At 39.8% G+C, this 18,032-nt stretch overlaps 1 protein-coding gene across 7 annotated transcripts in view; it reads left to right on the plus strand.

Annotated features, from left to right (window-relative positions):
* The window catches only part of Sms (spermine synthase), a 184,674-nt gene extending 167,846 nt beyond the window's left edge, over positions 1 to 16,828 (plus strand). For all 7 annotated transcript variants that reach the window (XM_011314363.1, XM_011314362.1, XM_011314358.1 and 4 more), the window contains one exon: positions 16,542 to 16,828. In XM_011314363.1, coding sequence (XP_011312665.1) covers positions 16,542 to 16,688 — 147 coding nt within the window. In that variant the 3' untranslated portion in view covers positions 16,689 to 16,828. The remainder of the gene's footprint in view (positions 1 to 16,541) is intronic.
* Positions 16,829 to 18,032: the final 1,204 nt, after the last annotated feature.

An 18,032-nucleotide genomic window follows, 5' to 3' on the forward strand; every position in this document is an offset into this window, starting at 1 on the left:
ACATTTAAAAACGATCAAACTGTTTGTTGCTGATATTAAATAAACAATAGGGCTTAGGTGATTTTTCCATGAGATTATTTTGTTGCAAATTCAATTTGCAACAAATAATAATCAATGGAAAAACCCCAAAAACCCAATTGTTTAAAAGATAACTGCAAGAACATTGCCGCGGAGTGATGCGAAAGAGTGAGAGAGAAATACCATGACCTCTTTCTCACGCTCACGGGTGAATGTGGAACGTGATCCCGCCTCCTTCTGGCTCGAAGGAGAATCACTCACACTAGAGCGCGACAGCCACACCGACGTACTGCCACTTAACGCGGCAGCGTCATTGGCTGTCCTGTTTACCCCAGTATCTCCGGAGGGGTTCTTCCGATCCAAAAGTGGTATAGGACTTTTCGGTCAGACTCACCCCCTGTACATGCCGGTTAATTATCGGCACGTACTTCTGTGACACCCTGTATATATTGTGAATGATATAAGTTAGAGGTGACCAACCTCAGTTCTCGGAGCTACTTCAGCTCCCGATCTTCATTAGACAACATTGCTCCAAACCATAAAGTTTATGGCTGCACCCCCTTCGGGCCGATGATGGCTTGCGCTATGAGTGAGGATATTCGACAGAAACTTGGTGAAGAAGTAAAATAGGAAAAATTTCAATTTTGTTGTTATTTATTGGTTTGATTATTCGTTGTTTTTAATCGACATTATAAAAAAAAGCATCGTACCCTTCATAGATTTCTCGAAGAAGAAATATTATTTGGAAAACAATCATTAAATATTATCATGTTGTTAATAGACATGCATTTTCAAACTTCATTTCTATATTTCCCTATCTCGATGCCAAATTAAAATGCACAAACTTCTCATAATTAAATCATTATCAGCGTCCTTTAACCTTTAGAGATATTTAACACATAATTTATTGAGTTGACCAATATAGATCTTTCGAGACTTTTTTTTCTTGTAAAATCGCCCTGTAAATGTGTCTTTCACGTATTCGGACTTTTTTTTGGAACAAACTATGAAGGTAATATGGTGTTTGACATTCAAGAGTTAACGATGAAATTGAAAGTGGCGTGGTCGTGAAGTTGAGAGAAGGAACACTGAATTGGCGAATTTTAATTACCGCTTACATTTTGGCTCATTTTTATAAATCATGCGAAGTTGTTAAGAAAATGAAAAAATTTCCCCGCCACGTCTTTTCGAAATTCCATATTCAAGAAAAATTCCTTTTGCCAAAAGCAAGGCTAATTTGAAATTTTTTGGACCAGCTTGATGGACTTGAACAAATGAGTAGAAATATTAGTGATATTGGTAATAAAAAGTTGAGCAATGATTGACGAAGAAATTGTTCTCTTTTAAGTTGGGAAAATCGGCTGAATAAACGTTAGCAGTTACGAATGAGACCGATCGGTCTGCAAAAAACCATTTCAGAAATATAATCTCCAATATTTTTCATTTCATTGAAATTTTTCAATTTTGGATTTAAAATTAAAAACCGAAATTTTGCACCAATTCTGACGGGTCAGCCATTTTTATTCGACTCTCACGCCACTCTACGTGGCTGACGATAATATCGTCACCATTGGGTCTTATTCGCATACAATGGTTGGCTAATTGGGTACCCATTAGGATGAGAGGATTACCCCTACCCTCGTAATAGACTGGCGCCCGACTACCTGAAGATTACTGGGCCCTGATATAGAGCACATTTAGACAAACATTTAAAAACAAAGAAATCAATCATTGATATTTTGAAAATTACTCCTATGATCGGGTTGGATTGTAGCACGCATCAAGCCCATATTGGGACCTATTATCTTAAGAAATTTGAGATTTTTTGGAAATAATTTATCCTTTGTTCATCCCATTTCCTAAAAGTTAACCATCAGTTGATCATCCGCACACAGGCACATGGCGCTCAAAGTTCATATGTTCATTAATATCTATAGGTCCGTAGGACTGCGAGAAAAGTTCAGAATCTTAAGAAATGGACCTCGGAGAGATATAGCTGCAGGACAAACCATTTCATCTTAGGCTTTATTCGTTAATGCGTTCTGCCTCTGCACAATTTCTTTTGTTATGCCTCGGATTTTAGTCAATTAGGTTATTATTAAATATTTTTTGCCATCTTGCACTGTCAGTGTGACATTTGCCAGCATAACTCGATTATGCTGACTAAATGATGACACACAAATAATTATGTATTCAAGAGGCCGTTTGGGTATGCAGAAGGCACATCAAAATCGGGCTCCGACATGTGTTAGTCGTAATCTTTGTAATCAGTCAGATGACATAATTAAAGTAGTAAAAGTAATTAACGAATAAACTCGCATATTTAAATACCTATTGTAACGTGGTATTTTACCAGTTACTGGTTCTCGACCGTTTCGCGATTTTAGAGACTTCCACCAGACGGGAAGTCACCTTCAACGGCGAGAGTCTTGAGAAGAGAGGAGAACATATGTTTGATTGTATTTTGTTTTATTTTGAATTATGCGCCACCGCGTTCTATTCTGAGGACATCGACGAGGATCCCTGGACGCCGAGAGATGTCATCGAACTCCTAATTTCTGTTGATAACTGGATTTTCGATGTGGCCGATAACGGAGCCACAATCCAGCTATCAATTACCACGGAAGTGATGTATCACCAGAGCACGAGGTTTCGCAATTAATGGAAAAATAGGAATAAGTTAATCAGGAGAGTTACTATTCTCTCATGGGTAGTAATTAACGCACGAATAATGTTGTAATTTTAGGGATGGGCTGAGAATTTATTCTCGCTAATTCAACACAATTAATGATTGTGAAGCATCGCGAAATTTAATAGCGTATGCGTTTTGAATATAATGTTTGTGTCGCGCATGCCCGAATACTTGAGTCTGGTGGATAAATAGATTATCCCCACCTAGTTCATGATGCCGTAGCGTTATTCACCTGTTGCGAATTTTCACGTGTCTCGAAAAATCATTTCCCGTGTGGTGGAGAAAGTGAACGGATCGATTACCAATTCTGAGAGCGAAAGACGCTATCGGGACATAAGGACGCCATTCCAAGTTTATCCCATCTCTGAAGGATTGTGAGAACTTTGAGGAGATTTCGGAAGTTTTGGGTGAGCGTGGTGGCCGAATTATTTCATTTTGATTTATAATTTTAGTGGGCAGAAATTCCGTTTAATTATTTGGTGTTACGTACACCCGAGTCCTATAGGACTATTAGTTGATTGTTCTATTAGTGAATCTCTGACCACTCTCTTTAGTGAATTTTGACTCTCTTTCTCTCCTTCGGAATTTTCGATTATATTCAGTTTATTTAAAACTTTGTTAGTTACGAATTTTTTTTTAGTGAGGTTTTTGCGACTTCTGTATGATGAGTTTGTGTCGCAAAACCTGGTGATTCTCGCCATTGAATTTAATTTCGGCTTTCATAGTTTTAAGGTCTCGTGACCTACGAATTATTCTGTCTCTGGTTTTATATTTATTTTATGTATTTTTGTCTGTTCGAGGTCACGTAGACATATCGATATTTCGCGTTACTGTTTAGAGTTATTGAATTAATGTGACAATTTCTTGTAAAGTATTTCTGATAAAACTTTTGACTTCTTCGACTGCTAACAATTGAGTTTTGTAACTCAGTTGTTTTCCGTTAATTTTCTTTAGTTTTGTTGATAATAACAACTCGAGTCTCGTGACTCAGTTGTTTGATATTTTAATTAATTCTGACTTCTGTGACTATTTAATTATTTATTAATTTATTTATTTTGAAAGTTTCTAGACTTCAGAAAAACCTGTATAAATTTAATCAGACGATTTGATTTGACCGATCAATTTAAATGTTCCGTAACGCGTGGTCGATTTGAGGGGATTTTATTTTATAATTTTTTTTTGTATCGAGACTGATTTTTTTTATTAAATATTGTTCTCCCCGACAATTCTTATTTTATGTATTTTTTTGCTGAGGATCCCAGTTTCATCCCCTTTCAGCTTCCGATTATTTAAATCTCTACGTAACGAGCTACAGGAGTTATTGAAGCTGAGAGTGGAGAAGGATTTTGTTTACGGTGGTCATTCCGTTTTTAATGACCTGGCGCCTGACTAAATTTTCTGATTTTATTTTCGGGGTGATTTGGTGCCAGAGGGCGGGCTGATGGACGAAGGGTTCCGTGAACCTTCGAAAATTACGTCGCACTATAAACTAGTGATGGGATTGATCACTCCAAGCCTAGAACCTGCAATCAACATAAGCAATCCCCACGCAGGGCACCATACTTTTTTATAAGAAAATTGAAGTAATATGTAGGTTCAGATTCAAAATTCATGGAATGTAAGAGGGACTGCGAATGTGACTGTAAATAAGTAAATGTTAGTTAATTTTTGATGAGCCCCTCCCCCTTTCATTTCCATTGTCAATCGTTGAATTTCGATCACCTTATCACTTCAATTTTTTTTTCCGAAAAAAATGTCCGAATACCTGAAAAATAGATTGTTGGAGCGATCGTACACGAAAAGAAGACCTAGTCGCTAACTATTAATAACGATACTGAAGCTAAATATTATCCCATTTGATCATGTTAGGAAGAAGCAATAAGTAACAACACATATTCTGGTAATAAAAACAACTTTAAATCAGTTTAATTAAACGCCGATTCATTTAGATACATTCCGGAGCAGAAATTTCCCGATCATCCATGTGATCCCATTTTGAACAAGACCGAACAGACGACCATGTGATCTGACGTCACACTTGACTACTGCGTAAAAGACAACTTTGCTCTCTCTAACAGATCGCACCAATCATTCTGGTGAGTTGGTCAAGCAGCATATGTTTGGGGAAGAATTGAGGTTTTTTGGGTGGCGCCGGGAATTGTCAGAATGGTCGTATGGAATTATACCGGGAAAAAGCGTGGAATGTTAGCGTCAAGCGTTGTCAATTTATTAATATCTCTGTTCGTTAAATTGCAATATTTACACTGATTTGATAATTGCTTGATTATTGGTGAGTCCCTTCATTAACCTCATTACCATGTTGATTAACTCAACTGATAATTTACTAGATAATTAACTGATGCTGACTACTGACAAAATGATAAATTCTGAACGACTATTATAAAACTGTCCTTCTCTGTGCGCATCCGAGACTATACTGATTTAATTCCTTTTATTTTAATTCTTTTGACCGTTGACCGGGGGACTTCGATTTTTGGAGAACTCCCGATCTCTTCTGCCGATAAGAACCTTAAAACGCTTAATAGCATTCTAAACAGCGGGTTGAGCATGTGTGTGTAGGGAAAAAATTCTGTTGAAAAACAAACATTCTCCCCTGCCACCAGCAACTGCTGACGTTAATGAGTTGAAGAGTAGAGCTGGACGTTTTGATGGTTACCACCCTGGTGAGTCCAGGATGGAGAGCTGTAACTCAAGCGAGAGGCCACTTCGTTGACGGCAATCTCTCATTGGTGAGAAGGACTATAGAGCCGATCTTGATGTCATGAGATGGGTGGTGCCACTTAGGGATGGACTGAAGATGCTGAAGGTAGCTAGTGGACTACCGATTCCAGAAGCTCTGTACTTTCTGCTGGATGAGCTACCAACGAGTTAATCGAGAGATGTTCAAGTAATTCAGAGAAGGTTCACACAGAGCAGTTAGTGCATGTCTAATCAGGAAGTGTCCTGGAGTGAGCGCTGGGTGTCATCAGGGTCTTCTGAGACAGGTTCAAGTGGTCGCTAATTGATTATCGCTTCGATTTGATCAAGCAGAGTGGTGAGTTCCTCGAATATGTGCAGGTCTTCTCCATATATCTAGTTGAGATGGAACTTAACCGACTTAACTGCTGCTTCCTAATTTCCTCTGAAATGAAGAAGTCCCGGTGGGTTGAAAGACCACTTCCTACCGTTGTTTAGTAAGAGATGAGCAAGCTGATCTGATCTCCTCGACGCCATTGAGAAGAGCATTTTCAATTCTTTATTGGCTCCGAGAAAATTTGTTCCGCAATCTGAGAACAAATTCCTACAGAGACCGCGCCGAGCAATGAAATGACGATACGCTGACATGAAGCTTTCAGATGTGTAATCTGAGACGACTTCCAGATGAACCGTGGATGTAGCCATGCATACGAAGATCGTGAGCCATCCTTTGTATGACTTGAGGCCACGTCCTTTCCATGAGCGGAGCAATAGTGGACTGGTACAATCAATCCATGTATTACTAAATGCACGGCCAGGTGTAAGACGAGCAACTGGGAGCTGACCCATGAGTTGTTGAGCTTTTATTCCTCGATGTCTTGCGCATGGAACGCACTGTAAACTGAATGATCTTACTCGTGCACTTCCACTATGCAGAATCCTGAGATAAGCTTCTTGAATAACGAGCTGAGCAAACTGAGACTCTTTTGGAATGATAGCTTGATGTTTGCTGTCATTGTCGAGCTCAGCAAACTTGAAACATCCACCAATGCGAAGAACCCCTTGGTGATCAAGATACGCTATTGATCGAGTGAGTGGCTGAGAACACCTCAGTTTTAGCCCTCTGGACAAGGTCGTCAGTGCAGGGGAGAAATGCGCTGACTGACCAGCCTTGATCCCGAAGAGCTTCTTCAATATCACCAGGGCTAAGAGCTCTCTTTAACGAAGATCTAGGAGTCCTAAGACGAGCAATGAAGCGTTGACAGAGTGCTGTAATCCTGAGCAACTTGTTGAGCGAGGAATAGCGATGAACTAAATCCTAGATTTCTGGGCGTTGGATTTTAACGTTGAGCACTACACCAGGTTTCTCTTCAAGATCAGCTGATGCCACTGAAGAGAGTTCCAGAGATGACCAATGAGACGAGCTCTTCTTCAATCATGATAGACCCTACTGTGGTTAACCTACGAGATGCGCAGTCTGCTGGGTTTTCTTTGCCAGTTCCTTCCATCTTGAAGGGTGGGAGCTGATCTATGTAAGCGTAACTGAAGAGTCGGCCTATAAGTACGTCGGTAAATTGGAGAAGTCGAGCTGATCTTTAACGTACTTTACGAGCTTAGCAAGAAGAACTATAGCTGAGAGCTCAAGCACTGGAATAGTCAGCCGTTTGAGAGGTGCTACATTAGTTTTCGAGCAGACCAATGAGATACGAGGCTGTTCGTTGCTATTGAAGACCTTGAGATAAACAACGGCTGACATCGCGAGTTGAGAAGCGTCTCAGAATCCGTGTACCTCTACAGCAGAGTTCTGGAGCAAACCAATCCATCTGGGTATGTATACGTTGGTGAGACCTTGACGAAAACTATTCCACCAATGAGCTATTTGAGGCGAAACTTCATCATCCTAAGCAAGCTTCTTAATCCAAATCTCCTGCAAGACCATCTTTCCTCTGATGCCTAACGGAGAGAGAAATCCGAGAGGGTCGTAGAGCTGAGCAATTTCAGAGAGAATAATCCGCTTAGAGACAGTCAAGTTCTGCGATGGTTTGGTTGAGAAGACGAAGTTATCTGAGTTCGGCTGCCAAGATAAAGCCAGTATCCTGGGCTCTGAGTCCTCAAAAGTACGCTGGTGATTGGAGTTGCTATCAGGATCGAACCATTCAAGAAGAGCTAAGTAATTACTATGCCATTTTGCCAAAGTTATCCCTCCGGCAACACAGCGGTTGCGAACTTCTTGAGCTGCTCTTACGAGCTGGTCATGCGTATCTGCACCTCCACAGATATCATCAACATATTTTCCTTTCCCGATGGGATCGGCAGCCAATGTATGCCCTTCATCCTCAGCTAGCTGGAGAAAAAGAAGATTTGCGAGAAACAGAGCTGATCTAGTGCCATACGTGACAGTGGTCAATTGATATGTTTAGAATCCTCCATTTGAGTCGGTCCATAAAATCTCCTGCAGAGGCCAGTCATCTTCATGAACTCTAATCTGACGGAACATCTTGGTGATCTGCGTCATGAAGATGACTTTGTGCTGCTTAGTCTAGAGAAGAATATCCGATATATCACGTTGTTGCTTCGCCCTTGTGTGGAGAATGTCGTTGAGCGATTTCCTTGAACTGGTCTTTGCTGATCCATTGAAAACAACTCTCAGTTTCGTTGTCTTGCAGCTCTCCGTTACTACGCCATGATGAGGAAGGTAGTAACTTCTACGAATGTCAGATGGTCCTACTTCAAGTCCCTCTGAGACCCTCAACCCTCCTGAAGAATGAGCTTCATGTCCCAAGGTCATCCCGTCAAAACAACAAGCGATCTCCACCTGAACAGAAGACGAAGAGCTAACAAGAAAAGGAACTACCAACTTAACATGATCGAAACTACGAACCTGGAGATGAGAAGGGCAATCGGACGATATAACGACCTGCGCTGTCTCTAAAATGAGTCCGACGAAAATGCTACTCACAGCTAAGCTTGTCAACTGAGAGGCTTGAGTTAACTCGGCCAGGAACTTCCTCCTGAATCCACAGTTTAGCGAGAAGTTCTTCGAGCTGATCATTACATACCTGTCAGGCAGCCAGGTGATGAGCAGGTCGAGTTGGAGCTAACGCTGGACCTGTAAAGCCGAACACAATCCAGTCAAAGGATGTGATGTGCGCAACTGGAGCATCTACCCCCTGTTTGATAATGTTGGGCGAATAATTCGACCAAAGACGTCAGCGCCAATGAGCAGATCAATTTGAGCAGGGACTCGAAAACTTGGAACCCTTACATTCAGATCCTTAAGATTTCAATCGAGATCCTCTGCTGAGAAGGTCGATAATCATGATGTGCGATGGTCAAGAGAGTGAGCTCCAACTTCAAGTCGTTCTGTTAAGTAGATCCAATGTAGCGTGCAACAACAGAAATGTGGATTGAGCTACGCTGCTTCTGCAGCTTCAATTGACGTAGAAGAGATTCTAAGATGTGCGATAATTCTGAGCCAGGATCCAGAAGTAAACGTACTCATTGAGAAGAACCATGATCATCAGGGCTGATGAGCAGAGCTAAACTTGTAGCGAGTAGGACATCAGGTCGAGAATCAGGAGAAGAGACATGAACAATGCAAGAGATGGCCACTCGGGAATGTAATCGTCATTGCTGTGGAGGATTAGCTCCAGCTGGAGTACTTCTGATGATTTCTCCAGTACAGGAGCAAACCACTTCAGATATGCTGGTCATTTGTGCAGGTGTAGCAGATTGTTGAGTCTGTGGCTCAGGCAATTGAGGAGCAGGTCTAAACTGAACTGGGCGACGAGAACAATCAAGATGGAGAAGAGTGTAATGCTTCTCATAACACGTCCTGCACGCACGAAATGTCTGGCAGACGCGAATGCTAGGTTTTCCCAAGCAATTAGTAGCACAGGTAGAGACGGTCGACTACTTTCTTCCTGGCGATGGGCGATAAGTTCCTGAACTCGCTGCAATGGTCGAGGACAGCGACTGCGATCCAACCTCCGGTCTCCATGGCTTGAGAGCGACCTTGGAGAAAATCAAGGATCATGCCTCCCGGAGCTTATTCGATAGTCGACGAGTTAGGACGTGAACAATCACCGGACCCCAATAATCAGTTGGCTGATCCAGAGCCTTGCCAGAGCTTATTGTCTCGGAAATTGAGCTGATCAAGAGATTCAGGTCTGAGGCACTGTGAGTCTTCATTGAAGTAGGGTTTAGGAACTGGTCGAGATGAGCTGCGGTAAAAAGACGGTTTTTTTCCTACCGATCGAGCAGGGTTCTCAGGACAGAGGCGAAGATCATTCCGAGAATCATTCGAAGATTCATTCCGCCCATTTGAAGAGTCATTGTAAGTGCCTGTGAGTCTATTTATTACAATTGAAGGCAAATATTAGTTTCCTTTTCATTAATTAAAGATGTAGTTCGGAAACACTTGTTCCCGCCTTTTTGTTTGTTTTCATTGTAGAGCGACATATCCATTCAATCCCCTTCAATTGAGATAAATAAACTCACAAGGACCTGCAATGAACCTTACGCATGAGTATCTCTCCTATATTCTCTGGACAAAAAGAGGAAAAGAAAAAAAGACTTTATATTCGGTGCCAACTTTGACGAACAAATCTAACGCTGACACAAAATAAAATTGTGGAAATATGATATTACGATGATTGCTATGGGAGGATATTTTTATTTACTGATTCAATCGAGAAAGTAACAATACCTTCATAAAGATCACAGTCAACTTATACGATGTAGCTAAAGACGGATTTCACGAAAAATTCTCGTGTTCTCGTATCTTGATATAGGTTCGTGTAGAAAAGTTCAAAATTGACGCGGTTTGTTCCATTTTTCGAGTAACCGACATGAGGAGTCACTTGGACAATGAACGTAGATTACCGTAATAAAATAGAGAAATATTAAATTGAAATCGATAATCGATCAGTATTGATCGAAATCGATTAAGTAGGTTGTAAGGTGGTATTTTGATCAGTTACTGTTTCCCGACCGTTTCGCGTTATGCTGTTAACTTCAACTAGACGGGAAGTCACTTTCGATGCCGAGAGTCCTGAGAGAGCAGGGAAATTCAATTAATTTTATTTGTTTTCTCACTTTAAATCAAAATTACGCGCCACTGCGCTCTTTCTGAAAACATCATCGAAGCTCTTCAGGAAGACGTAAGATGTTGTCAGGCTTCTTGAAATTTTGGCATTTGAATGATTTTTAGATGTAGCCGATAGTGGAACCACAATCCAGTCATCAATACCTAAAAAAATCGAGATTCGGAAGGATAGATTTCGGTCCAGGCGCGACAAATAATGTACCAGGAGTGAGTATCGGCGTAGCGAGCCCCAATAACAATTCTGGGGCAGGTGACACAGCATCAGGTTTACGTTTCGCAGGACAGGGCTATGGAAAAGCCTTCCGCGCAGGCGTCAGCAGCGGGCACGAGTAAATTTAACCAAAAAACGGGGGCATACCCAGAGGAAAATTCTCTCGAGGCTATTCTTATTCACCGCAAACCTCTAAAAATAAAAAGGGAGGCTGGCGATGAATGAGAAGGGGAGTGAGCACTAGAGAATAACATTGAGAACATGAAAATGTTGCAAAATAGGCAAAAACTTTTTTTTCTTTTTCCGCGTGTTTCAGGCTCGCCGGGAGTCCAGAAATATCAGGCATAGAGATAACTAAGCTGGAAGGTGAAAACGGGATCTTGTCAACGAAGTATGCGAATCTATGGATCTACCACACGGTGTGGAATATGATAACGCATGTTGACGTATCGCAATTTTTTGGAAAACGAGAAATCCTCGTACGACACTGGCTAGGAATGAAAAGGATATGTAGCCAGTTGGGGAGTGATTGCAGCTTTGAGACACAACTAAACCAAATGATAAATCATTTCGATGTGTTAGATGGTACCCATAGACACTTGAAAGAACTGATATCAGACCACCAAAATGCAGGGAAATGGGTTGTTCTGGGATTCGTGAGGAATATAAGTAAAATTCTGTTCGGAACATTGGACACGGACGACGCAGACTACTATGATAAAACTATCGAACCGCTGCGTAACGCAAGCCGGGAAACTTTGGCCCTTCTGACAAACCAAACACATATTATTCGATCAAAATTCGAGTCGATCCATCAAACCCTTCACGAGGTGAACACCGAAATCAGGACCCTAAACTTGACAGTCCACGCTGCAGCAAAAAAAATTCTCGAACGGATAGTGATCGTGAGATATAACCGGAAAATGGCGAACATATTGGCAGCCTTAGACGCGGAACTGAACGAGTACGAATGCTAATCAATGCCATACGTTTTGGCTAAAAAACGGCAGTTGCACTTGTCGATCATGTCGCCAGAAAACATTATCAATGCCGCAACGGAAGTTATCAGACACAACCGAGGTGTCGAGTTTCCAACTCCGCTGGAAATTCCATACCTTACGGAATTATTCGGGCATGTGCGACGGCTACAATTTCTTTCACACGCATTCGCTCACAATTTACGCAATGCTTAAGTATAATTGACTGTCCTTAACTAATGAAAATAAATCTTCAGTGCTTCCCGATTATTTCTAAATTAATTTTGCGTCCTCTGCTACACTGGAAGAAAGAGTTCTCTCACATCAAAATGATAATAAATTATCCGCTTATCTCTAATCATCCACGTCTTCATCATCGCGTCACTTCCGGTGTTGTTGATGACTAAATTGTGGTTCCTTTATCGGCTACATCCAAAATATAGTCAAATCCAGGAGCCTAACGACATCTCTCAGCTTCCCAGACATCCTTGGCAATGTCCTCAAACGGAACGCAGTGTTGCGTAAAATTTAATTGAAAAGAAAAAAAAACAAAATTAAAATAAAAAATATAATTTTCTCCTCTCAAGGAACTTTCGGCACTGGAAGTGACTTCCCGCCAGGTGGAAATCCTCTAAATCAGGGATGGGCAACCTCTGCTCTGAGAGCAAGTCGTGCTCCCGACCTCTATTAGTACATAACAAAGGGTAGACGAAAGCTTATTGTGTCGGGTGATGGGCCTTTATGACCCAAGTCGTAAAGGGCCTTCTCCTCGGCTGAAATCAACCAAAGTGGGGGTAACACGTAAGAACAGGAGTAGAGGAGAAATATCGCTGAAGAAAAGGAAAAGCGGGGAAATGAGTCAAAAATGGAAAATGTAGAATTTTCTTCACGATGACATTTTTATTAATTCTGAAAGCAGACGTTACAAATGAAATGTAAAGACCGGCTGTGTAATTTCAAATGCAAGGAATAAATTCCACAAGGTTCTTTGAAGACATTTTTTTAAAAATATTATTTTTTAAAAATATTCCTTTTTTATATTCAGAATCAACATCAGCCAGTCAAAACTGCAATGTTTGGGATTTTTTCCTAGACATATTTTTCCGTAAGGTCGATATTGGACCAAAAATTTAAAAAGCAAGCTGAAAGATGTCATTAATTCGGAAAGTTGAATTTGAAGAGTACTTTCATATTCATTTCAATGACCAATAGTTATCTTCATATTCAGAAAAGTTTTTGTCCATGTGTGGACATTTAACTTTCTCTTTATATTAATCACGGCGGCCATTTTCCCCATTTTACCATTTGGCAGAGACGTCATGGGACGCTCCCCAATACGGTGACTGTGAGGCCCCCACTACTGTCCCTACTATGATCGTACTAGGACCCTTATAATTGGCATGGTTATAAACTTTATTGGATTCCTAACTCGAGTTAATGACTCTGCTCCGAGCTACCTGAAGGTTGCCCATCCCTGCTATAGACGATCGAAGATGGTTGCAGTGTGACGCATCTATTCTCTGTGTTACAAATTGTAACGTGGTATTTAACCAGTTACTGTTTCTCAACCGATTGGCGTTATTTAGAGCAGGGATGGGCAACCTTCAGGTAGCTCGGAGCAGAGTCATTAACTCGAGTTAGGAATCCAATAAAGTTTATAACCATGCCAATTATAAGGGTCCTAGTACGATCATAGTAGGGACAGTAGTGGGGGCCTCACAGTCACCGTATTGGGGAGCGTCCCATGACGTCTCTGCCAAATGGTAAAATGGGGAAAATGGCCGCCGTGATTAATATAAAGAGAAAGTTAAATGTCCACACATGGACAAAAACTTTTCTGAATATGAAGATAACTATTGGTCATTGAAATGAATATGAAAGTACTCTTCAAATTCAACTTTCCGAATTAATGACATCTTTCAGCTTGCTTTTTAAATTTTTGGTCCAATATCGACCTTACGGAAAAATATGTCTAGGAAAAAATCCCAAACATTGCAGTTTTGACTGGCTGATGTTGATTCTGAATATAAAAAAGGAATATTTTTAAAAAATAATATTTTTAAAAAAATTTCTTCAAAGAACCTTGTGGAATTTATTCCTTGCATTTGAAATTACACAGCCGGTCTTTACATTTCATTTGTAACGTCTGCTTTCAGAATTAATAAAAATGTCATCGTGAAGAAAATTCTACATTTTCCATTTTTGACTCATTTCCCCGCTTTTCCTTTTCTTCAGCGATATTTCTCCTCTACTCCTGTTCTTACGTGTTACCCCCACTTTGGTTGATTTCAGCCGAGGAGAAGGCCCTTTACGACTTGGGTCATAAAGGCCCATCACCCGACACAATAAGCTTTCGTCTACCCTTTGTTATGTACTAATAGAGGTCGGGAGCACGACTTGCTCTCAGAGCAGAGGTTGCCCATCCCTGGTCTATAGCTCAATACAGGCTCTACATAGGCAAAATATTATCATTGGAAAGGGCAGAAAGTGAGATTTGACATGATATAGAATATTTCATTTTTCTCATCTACCCATTCATGAAAATTTTGACATCGTCATTAACACACAATAAACGGAGGGTCATTCGAAAGTTCAAGGAATGAGCTTCAAAATGATATATAATAGTCATAGTCAGACAAAATCCTTTTTTCCTTCAATTATTTTATCTATTAAGTTGTGGATTTGACAAAGATTCCACCCGACGCGGCTTGGGTCAGGAGCTGTCAGAGCTCAAGGAGAACAGTCTGTTTAAATAAATTTTGGGCTCCAGTCAATTTGACCAAGATTGACAACTTGTATAATGAATTATAGATTTGAAGGGTAGAACGCGAGACTGTGCGAGCTGGGGTGGACTCGATCTTGAAGACCCAATAGAAAGCCAAAGAGAGAGAGTAAACATGAACGGAAGATATTTACAATGTTCCATCAAGACTGTCTCTCTTGGCGTGATACAAGGCAGTAGACAATTATTCACATCGCTTGATTTGGCAATATATATATTTTACACACAAGATATGGCACAAGCCTATATAGAATATTCAAAAGATACAATAGTCAAGAGACTTTATTCTGGTAAGTGTTAGAGGTTTGCCGGCCGGAGCGAGAGTATTTTTTCGGGACACGCCGATCACTTATTGCGCGTAGTCCCCTCGGATAATCGATATTCCGATATTCCGCAACTCCGTTAACGAAAGTCAGGGCTGGGTCTCCTAATTGGCCAGTGATGACATGACATCGGTTTGGTCATACTGGCGGGGGTTTGTCAATATTTTTCCCGTTAGTAAGGGTTTTGAGGCTGACGTTGGGGCAATTTCTATTGACCTGTCAAAATAGTTATTCCTCAAATCCTCCAATAATAGAAAATAGTATCATTTGAAAATAGGCTTTCGAATGGTACCAGAAATGCAGGATTTTTTATTTACACGAATGCTGAAAATTTGGTCGAAGCTAAAATCTTCAAACTAGACGTGACCTACCGACTTCGTGTTTCCTAATGGTCAACCAATCGTAACTTCGCGTTGTCTAAAGGTAAATGACTAACATTCAAACCATTCGAATGCGGACTGCGTGGGCTTTAAAAACATATAGAATATATGTCATTTATATTTTATTCCCATTTTCTCCAAATTCGTTCCAAACTCGTAATTTGATAATCAGATTATAGTAATATCAAAAGTTTGCGATCTCGCATTCAAGTAGTGGTCATTTCCATTTTTTTAAATAGTTATCGACTAAGAATTATGCAAGTGCTCACCTTCTCACCCTCAGATTACGCTGTGAGAAATTGATTTCGACGATCTCATTAATTTCCTTATATTATCGTCTTAAAGCATCTTCAAGGGCTCAAAATTAGTATAATCATAATCCATATCAAGCTCAAAGAATTATCGTACATTGAATTCGTTCATAAATCGAAAGTGTGACATTCGCTAATATGCATTCAAACACTTATAAATACATATCAAATAAACAGAATCGACTTTGTATATATCATTAGAAAGCTTTTCCGGAGTAACGCTTTTCCAGAGAGAAAAGTAATGCAAGGTAAACTTTTGCTTTTCACGATGAATTATTAATGAATTATAAATTATTCACGGGCTATATAATGCTACTCAACATTCAATGGAGCACCCCAAAGCATGCTCCAGGAGCTTCAAAATGAAATGACTAACCAAACAGAAGAGCTCCCAGAATTAAGTAACTATCAAATTTAACTTCAAACGACAAATTATTTCCAAATTCTATGACCAAACCAAATATTCAGTCTACCATGTTGATGTATATTTAACGGGTTTTAAATTGATCTATGAATTATCCTTATCAGAGTAGAAACTAAGAAACTATCGTCAATTGAATGAAAACGAAGCCAAAATCGGACATCATTTTTTTTTATAATGGAAAAGAGCGACGCCTTGAGGATTGAAAGTATCTGATCACTGAGATGGACATCGATTTATTTATTAAGCATAGTCAATTTTTCAAACTCGAAAATCTTTCATAGATCTCATTGAAATCTCCATGAAATGTATTGAGAAAGTTATATAATTTTTCTTCTAATCGCGCGCGATCGTCTCTACTGAAGGAAAAAAATTATTGATCACGTTTATCAGATATCTACCTTCGTTTTTGAAACGTCAGTTAAGGAAATGGCCTAGAATGGTCGTTTCATTTTAACCGCGTAGGTTACTAACTTGGCTAATGGATGACTATTTTTTGAGCATCATGCATATTGAGAAGATAACCAAATGAAATTGTCGTTGAACTTTAAGTTCATCTATAAGTATAGACAGTAATATATACTGACTGAGTTTTATAATAGTAAATCAAATTAACCAACAGGGAAATGGTGCCTCTTGCCCGGAATCTCTGTCAATGTTCGAGGAAGTACTTGCACAACTATCAGTACCAGTGGCATTCACCAAAGATCGTGCGTTTGTGCCATCGTTTTTCGAAGACTGGATATTCTACCAAGTTACCCGCAAATGATTGACTAGAAATGGACCGCATGATGTTTCGAGGAACGCATGGATTTTAGCACAAATTTTTTCGCCATTATTATGACCCGTAGTGTATCATAGATATTAAATATAAACAATTAATAAAGAAAAGACTATCTTTTATCATCATCTTTTTCACATAAAAAAATAAATTATTGTTTCATTCTAAAATCCTAGTATGTAATGACGTATCTACATTCTTTTTTTTTTATTACCATAAGCTCGTTGATATTTTCCATTGTGATGTGTTTGAATTTTGCTTCAGTTATGCACGAAGAAAAATATTCGTTAAAATTGACCTGCGCCTGTTCCGTAATCTGTTCCGTAATCTGCGAGTCAGAACAGTATTCAGTAAAAATTATGGAACAGTTATGCACTTTTTCACTAAACTTTCCGTAATTTTTCTTCTACGTTCAGTGAAAAATTGCGTGAGTGTTCCGTACCTTTTTACTGGATACTGTTTTGACTTGCAGATTATGGGGCAGGCGCGTAATTGTATTGAATATTTTTCTCCTCGTGTGGACGCTGAAAATAATCAAATAGAATTTCGACGACAAAACATCCATATTGATTCTGCATTAAATGCTGCAGCAATTAAGGAATTGTTTGCCTCCAACGAAGTTGTAAATAAGGAATGCTTATTGTAAGTATACGCCCTATCAATCAAGTTAGTCCTAAAGTTACGTCAGAATAACGTACATAATTATTATTGAATCCTATTAAGGATTCTAAATTCTCAATAAGGCCTGCCAATACTCCTCGAAACAAATAATAAAGAAATATTTCAAATAATCAATAATTAAAAACATAAAAAAATATATTCAATGATTGATTACTCAGATTGAATGCAAAAACCCGTGATACCGAGGTTCTTATTACCGTTAGTGTCCAATTTCCCTTCGAAACAGTCACCACTATCCCCAACCTGACCCTTCCTTATCTCACCACGCAAAGAACGCCATAAATCTCTTCTCGCATTAAGTGCGAGTTATGCAAGCCCCCTTCTCAATCCCTATCGTCAATTGAATGAAATGCGCCCACAAGACCCACCGGTCAATATTCCACCTACGATCCATCTCCCTTTTTCTTAAAAAAATGTATGGGTACTAAATGTTCAAGATTGTCATATATTCGACGGGGAACAGCATAGGCGGGAGTTTTTCTTTGCTCATCCACAGGCTCGTCGTCCTTGATAAATGCAATATACCCATCGTCTCTATTCTGGATGTGAAGTAGACTACAGGGGTATTGTAATTCTGTGAGACCCGCTACCCACGTACCTGTCAACCGCACATCATGCGGTAAATATGGTTGAAATTTTGTTGCAGTATTC

The sequence above is a fragment of the Fopius arisanus genome, unplaced genomic scaffold (genome assembly GCF_000806365.1).
Source record: "Fopius arisanus strain USDA-PBARC FA_bdor unplaced genomic scaffold, ASM80636v1 scaffold00158, whole genome shotgun sequence".
NCBI classification, from domain to species: Eukaryota; Metazoa; Arthropoda; class Insecta; order Hymenoptera; family Braconidae; genus Fopius; species Fopius arisanus.